The 7,730-nt window shown below is 34.0% G+C and overlaps 1 protein-coding gene across 1 annotated transcript; it reads right to left on the bottom strand.

Moving 5' to 3' along the window:
- Positions 1–2,255: 2,255 nt before the first annotated feature.
- On the bottom strand, positions 2,256–7,359 carry LOC7483647 (mitochondrial import inner membrane translocase subunit TIM50). The gene is made up of 10 exons (XM_002316739.4): positions 6,967–7,359; positions 6,750–6,838; positions 6,604–6,640; positions 5,975–6,036; positions 5,773–5,886; positions 5,395–5,499; positions 5,206–5,304; positions 3,335–3,506; positions 2,877–2,979; positions 2,256–2,729 (listed from the first exon to the last, which is right to left on the bottom strand). The coding sequence occupies exons 1-10, from the start codon at positions 7,223–7,225 to the stop codon at positions 2,684–2,686; spliced, it is 1,086 nt and encodes a 361-aa protein (XP_002316775.2). The 5' UTR covers positions 7,226–7,359; the 3' UTR covers positions 2,256–2,683.
- Between the last annotated feature and the right edge of the window lie 371 nt (positions 7,360–7,730).

The raw sequence follows: 7,730 nt of genomic DNA, 5'->3' as shown, positions 1-7,730 counted from the left end.
GCTCGAGTTTAAAAAAAATTGGAGGAGGGTTTTGTTGCTTGAAAAGAAATTGAAGATGCAGGAGTCTGATTTGATATTAAGAAGAAAATTAAGTCCTTTCCATCCCTTAAGAGAAGAAGAGAAGGAGTCAAGCATGGAGACCGAGGGAAGAGAGAGAAAAAGGAGTGAAGGAAAGAAAGGGAATAAAAATGGGTCATTGGAGCCATGCTAGTCCTGATTAACCACTACACGTCGCCCTTTAAGGAAACTCTTTCAAGACGATTCCAACGACAATAAGAAACGCCATCATCAGAGCTCGAAGGAAGTAGCAGGCACCTCCCCAATGCAGTGGGCTTCCTCATACTCTATCATGTGAGTTACACTTAAAGCTTTTTTTTTAATTTGATCTATGATTCTTTAATAACTCTTCAATTTATCCCAGATTTCATCACATTCAAGCCCAATAAAGGCCCAACTAAGGAAAAAGAAAGGAAAAGAAAGAGACAAAAGGGGTTATCTCATTGTCAATGACTCGATCATGAATTTTACGGGTTGACCCGAGATGACCAAAGTCGATTCAATATAGTGTCGTCTTTCATTTCACTATCTAAAAAAAAAATCAATTTTATCCTTGAATTTGAGCTTGATCGAGTGGATAGAGGTTAAAATGATAGCACTTGAAATTTTTTTAGAAGTCAGATCAAGTTTTAAGTGGGCCAACAAGGTTGTGTTTGAATAGGCTAGGTCAAATGGGCCACACCAAGTCACCTCCAACATGGTTGGGTTTGAAACTCATGTCGTGCAAGAAGCCATGTCGTAGGGCGAAGTCATATCAATAAAAAAAAAAAGCAAAAGAACTATGCTAATAAGTTATTTTGTTTTGATTCAATTTTTATTTTTATTTTTATTTTTATTTTTATTTTTATAAAAAAAATGAAAATAATTATAGAAATATGTTAAATATCATGACTTTGTACAAGATCATGTCTCTTTATTTACATTTATCTCTTAGCATTCTAATTCAGCTTTAGTTTATTTTTTAATGACTCTTTTTATCATTTATTAACGTGTATGATAATCAAATAATTTTATTGAACACACGAGTTCATGTTTTCAATTCAAATTTTGTATTTTTCATTGTTTGCAAAAAAAAACGACGACTGTGTTTTTTTTTCCACTAAAATTTACTTTTTATCCTACTTGCAGTGAAACACAAACACCAGGACTAGTATTGAACCAGCTTCTTGGTTCACACTATGTCGCAGGTCAAATATTATTTTTTAACTATAAAAAAACTATAAAAACATTAGGAAGTCTGAAATCTAATGCATACTAGACTACACACTTTTAAAATATTGAGATTGCAATATATTAAACGATATAATTTTTTAAATTTATTTTGAAACAATAACATAGTGAATCGACCAAGGTTAACCCTTGTTAACCTACAAAACTCTCGACTTGAGTTATGAGACTGTGATAACCTCATAAAACGCAAATCAAAACAAATTAGAAAGCTTAATTCTAATAAACCAAATATCAAATGGTGAAAAAAAAAATATATTCAATTTAAAAAAAGGTCTAAAAAAAATGACTCATGTAAACTTAGATAAAGAGGTCAAATCTGAGACCCAAGCCATGAAAATGGGATTATCCCATAGAAAAAAAATAAAAAAAAATACAAAGGTTAATTCCTAATCAACCCATTATCAAAGTATGAAATTAAAAAAAAAAATTTAAAAAAAAAAAAAATTTGAGTTAACTCACCAAATCCATAACGTAAATCATGGAACTGAAATAACTCTATTAAAAAAACTATGTTTTTTTATATAAAAAAAAAGTGAAGCAATAAAAAAAATTTGCGCCATATTCTAAAAAAAATTATTGGTGTAAGATTCTTTAAAAAATAAATAAATTCTTTGATTTTATTCACCACTGGAAAATTAAAAATCCTTAATGAAATATTTCTTCGGCGTGTAGAAAAAACTGTGGTCAGCATTTCAAATACCAACAAAATTATTTACAGAAACATATCGTGGATAAATTTATCGTTAGAGATTTGCATTCCATCCACGCATTTGTTGGCAACTTCCTTCTTCGATGGAATAACAACAGAATACTCGCCCAAAAAAAAAATATTTAACCTCCCGTCTTCATCAAGAAGTACATTCGTAACCTTGATTGTGGTTTTTTTCTTGTTTCTTTCTTTTTACTTTTTACCTACCTGTTACTTTTATTAATACCAAGGAAAGAAGAAATTCACAAACACAAGAGAGTGACGAACAGACCTCACATTTCAAACTCCAATGGATCATCATGTCTCATTGTCTGCAAACTTCAATTACAGAACAGCCACATCTTGAAAAACTAGATTGCCAAGTGGACTGTTATTGCTGCAACACTAGAAAAATCAGTGGCAAACATCAGAGTGTTGTTACAGGGGGGGGAAACAAAAAAAAAAAAAAGTTTAGTAATCTAGAAAGTTTAGTAAGAATTATGATTCCAAGAAGAGGGATGAAAATTCACAATTTCTTGTGTCCAGCATTAAAATTATGCAGGGAATGGAATTTCATCAATTCTTAGCTCTAACAAGGAACCAGTTTTTAGTGAAATATTCTTTGATGTCTTCAATGCAAATCTTCACTTCATATCCCTGTCTACCAAAACTTCAGTTACTACTACATTTTACATTATCCTCGAGCCCTCAGCGACGCCAGAGGCGGCCTTGCTGCCTTTGTTCTTGCATTCGCCTGTATCATCATTTAATTCAAATCAAAATGCCATACACATAAGATTGTGCATGCTCAATTTAGATCTCACATTGTATCTCAGCTTCTCAGCATAGAATTTCACATATTCAACAAAAATAAAATTAAACGGACAACAATGCAAAGTACCTCTGATAATCTTTAGAACGTTCAAGGAACTCTTTTCCTAAATCCTTTCTTTCATATGATGCCAAAACTGTTCTGATGTCAGATGGACTGTTGCGAGCAACATCTGTGTGAAAACCAAAATAGCAGGATGCATTTTATACAATACTAAAATGAATAAACAATTATGATGATGATCGAAATAAGGTAATAGCCTGGGGATTTACTCCAGGCACAGTGTGTGAACTTCTATAAATGGAAGAACCAAAAGTATACAAGAGTCTCTGCACTTCATAAAATAAACCCAGTTTATTCAGTTTCAGCAAGGGTTATAATATTTTTGCCTTCGTTTTGGCTGTAATACTTCAAGAAAAATGTTAATACCTTGTATGCAATGAAATCCAAGAATATAACTGTTTCAATTCCATGAGGACAATCAAATGGACCATAATATGTGCTTGCAGAAAGGAAATTCAACTTACACTCAAGAAACGGAATAAGATCCAAAAGTGCTGTATCCAGAGGTACATCACCCGTTTCATCGATCTTGAATGGCTTAATTGGGACACAATTTTCTGGCTGAAGGCTATTTTCAAATGCATGACCACTCACATAGAGGATTTTGCCCGGATCTCTATTAAGTTTTGAAAGATCCTGCAAACAATAACATACATCAAATACAGCTTTCCAATTCACAAAAGCACAGTAAAAATAACACAAAAATTCATACACAGCAGTGAAATTGAGAATAGCAAAAGGCTTGGAAGGCACGCCAGAATTACCACATTTCATTAAAGGAAGCAAGCATTTTGAGAAGTAGCAGCACAGAAACTATACAAATTACAAAATGGTAGAAAAGCAGCTGATATGATCTATGGGAATTACGAAGCTTCACTTACCTTTCCAGACACCACTGATTTTGCAAAATCCACAATGATAGACTGCTTTTCACAAAATTTAAGCTAATGAATTGGACATGCTGAATGGAAGCCTCCACTGTGCCCAAATATCTGCCCTAACTCCAGTGGATTTCCGCTCTTATCCTGTAATTCCTAGATCACTTAACAGCATGTCATTGGTATATCTATATCATTTTCATTAAGACTCTATCCCAGAACCCAGCCCACCCATGAACTTGTGCCAGGGACTAGAGCATCACTTCCTTTTCCCCTTCTTTCTTCAAGGCTTCGTTTATATCTAAATCTTATGAACCTAAGATAGAATTTCAAATTTTGAGTTCCAAATTCATCCTTAGGGTGTGGTTTCGGCATTGCAGTTCAAGATTGCAACCACAGTTTGCTAGGTGTGGTTGGCCCAAGCATACCTAATGATAATTAGGCCAACAATTCTAAACCCCATGATCTGTATTTGCATTCCAAATCACCATTTCAAGCATTCTTTTAAAACATCCACAAACTTTGCAGCTTCACATCTAGGATATGAAACTTTTTGTAGCTTCACATCTAGGATATGAAACTTTAATCAGCAACGACAACTAACATCCATGGCTTCGGGATCGTTTAGACATGAGAGTTTCTGGTTTAGAGAAAGTCAAGCAGCATAGCAGTGAATTGTAACCAGCTGAACAAATCCATGTTACAGACTGTTTGGTAAAGATCAATTGTTACTGTAGCTCACAAATAAAGTATACTTGAAAGGACTTAGAAGTGGTGCAAATTCTGTTTGTAAGAAACCTCTACATGTCACCCGCATCAAATTGATGACGAACAATGCAGAACTAAGAAACACATGCCAAGGGAAATGGAATGACAAAAGTCACAAAACATGCTGACAAATAAAAAAAAATATTTTGAGAAATGAATTTGTAACATGATTACAGAATTTTATCAAACTGATTCAGTTTTGCAGATAAGCAACTGACAAAAGTCCCAAAACATACTGGCAAAAAAAATATTTTGAGATGAATTTGTAACATGATTACAGAATTTTATTATACTGATTCAGTTTTGCAGGTAAGCAACTCCAATTCATTTAACTGAACGTTCTAAAGAATGGTCATGAACTCCAATATAGCAAAATTCATGAACTCCAATATACCAAAATTAAACCTAATGCTTATATGCAATTCAGCAAGCAAGAACATAACCAGAACCAAACAGCATTTCCAGATGGAGGACCTCTAATGCCATCACCAGGCCACATGCAGAGAAGAAATTTTGACGTTCAAAAAGAGAGAAACAATCAAGGAAACAGACAATCATTTACAAGCAGCAATTGCCAGAGTAAAAATGAGAACAATTGCAAAACCTGGAAAACAAGTCATCACACTTAAATGAAATGCATCTCAAAGATAACATAACTATAAAAGGCAGTAAAAGAAAATATGACATACTCTATAATGCTTGCCATCCTGATACCTGGTAGCACTCCTTGATAGCCTGTACCTGATAAAGTGGTTTGGATCCAACCTTTCAACAACAGGATCGACATACTGCAGAAGCCCAAAACAGAAAATTCATAATCACAGTGCATCATGGATTATAAAGATTATCCAAAATGGGAGAAAATGAATCTCCATTACCATACTTAGCTGATCCGAATACACAACAATTTCATAGAACCGTCCAAGGTGTTGCAAGAAGTCATCTACTCCCGGTCGTTTGAATGTTCGCCAGCCCCTGTCACGCTTCACACAGAGGAACAGAGAATATTATCATTACAGTTTCACTGGATAAAAAGCTTATGCGCATATAAAAGTAAAAATTAGACTGCAAGCATGGATAATTTTATACACTGAACATACAGAGACCAGAATGGCGTAGGGAATGTCCCATCTTAGTTTACTTACCAGAACAGAAATGTCAAATGACTGTAATATAATCATGCATACAAGATCTAAAGTTATTGAGCAAAATCTTAAGACATGTTTGACAATACATAATTCCAGCAGAGGCCTTACCTTCCAATCACTATAAATTATTGTCTCGTTAAGATCTAAAACAAGAGTAAAAACATGTTGCTCAGCAGGATGCAAATCAGGAAGAAGTTTATCTGAGGCTGGTTCAGTAAAACCCTGCATAAAGCATATTGAGTTCATGGTTTATAAAGGAAAACATGAAGCCAAGATGTAGAGGAACACATATAACAATATTTGCGCTCACTTTGACATGTTCTTCCAGTAACTTCCTCAGATCCAAGTAAAGTTCCACCGCTTTAACAGGAACTGGAATATCGTAGGCAGACATATGAAATTAGTCTAAAGCAAATGATGTCACTAGAGAGAGTATCTGTCACCTTGCATTAAAACAGGCATGAAAGAATCACTGAAACAGCCTGAAAACATGCAAAAACCTAACTACCAAAAAACCAGCATTCTGTCCATGGCTAGTCCTGACTTGTGTATTTCAACATTCTAGAGGTATAGAATGTTTCAGCAATTAATTGGCATGTCTTAATAACACGAAAAGAAAAGAAAAAAAATCCAATAACAAGTAATTTAAGAGAATCCATCTTAAAATCTCAAATTACAGTCCGGGGGAGGAAATTAAGAGCTTTTGATGAAAAACAATTTGGCAGAGAGAAGTGGAGTGTCATTAACACTTGATGGGGTGTTTATAAAACCAACCTTTGGAAGTGAATAGAGCATTGAACTTAATACAATGGTAGCTAAAATCCTATTGAAGATGCAACAAAAATCTTAGGACGTGCAGATGAAAAGGGGGGCAAAAATAGACTGTTTATGTAATAATAATAAGAAGAAGAAGAGCAACAATTGGAGGAAGGAGCAAACCTGTCATCACTGTGGAGTACAGCAAACCTTGATACTTCTGAACAGAAAAATATGAATCTGTTTATGTCTCGTTCCTTGGAAAAGGTAGGTGCAAACATAAAATCAACTCAACTATATGCCTACAAGCAAATTTACTACTGAGATACCTCAACATTGGAAGCGTCATTACTAGCAGTATAGTTTACTGATTCTCGCAAAGTTTTCGTCTTCTCCTCCACTTCATCCAAACTGTAGGCTGAAACATCACCAAAAATAGTAGAATTTTATTTTATTTTATTTTATTTTTTCCCGCATTGCCAAGTTCAAACACTCAAATATACATACTAGTAGGAGGACTTTTTGTTTATATAATTCAAAACAAACCGTAAGAAGCGTATCCAGCAAAAGCAGTGGCTCCAGTGAGAGCGCCAATAATTCCATACTTGAAAAAGTTCCATGCCTTATTCTCCCGAATCCCCGCAGCCTGCGCCGGTGCTTCCTCCGCCGCCGCAGCAGATTGATCGGGTATAGTTGATTGAGAAGAGATGATGGGTTCTTTATTTGAACAAAAGAATCTGCGATTAGGTTTATTGTTTCTTGATACGATTGATAAAATGCGAGATCGAAGTACCGTGGAAGCCATATATAATTTTATTTTTATTTTTATTTTTATTTTTATTGCTTTTGTTTTTGAGTTTGCTGGGTTTAAATAGGGTTTAGTGTCTGCCTGGAATTTTGTAGAGAGAGACAGTTGGGAAAGGGAAATGGGTGCTTGGTTGGTTGTTTCATTTCAAGTTTTTAAAGGATCTGTTTGGACGACGGTGTATCGTGTGACTAGTCAGAGTCTAGAATGTAGAAATTAGAAACTGCCCTGTTTGGTAACCGACTTTAGACTCAGGAAGTGTTAATTTTTAAGAAAAATATTATTAATTTAATACTTTAATTTTTAAATGTTTTTTTAATATACCGATATCAAAAACAAATAAAATAATTTTTTTAAAAAATTATTTTAATAAAAAACACTTTTAAAAAATATTTTATATTACATCTGATTTATCAATTGTAATCTTTTCTATTTTTTTCTCTTTTTTTTTACCATTTAATTGCCTGTTTTGGGAATATAATAAATAAGTTAGTAGGGATGACAC

The sequence above is a fragment of the Populus trichocarpa genome, chromosome 11, assembly GCF_000002775.5.
Source record: "Populus trichocarpa isolate Nisqually-1 chromosome 11, P.trichocarpa_v4.1, whole genome shotgun sequence".
NCBI lineage: Eukaryota > Viridiplantae > Streptophyta > Magnoliopsida > Malpighiales > Salicaceae > Populus > Populus trichocarpa.
Note: the sequence above shows the minus strand (reverse complement) of the source record. Positions and strands in the feature narration are given on the sequence as shown.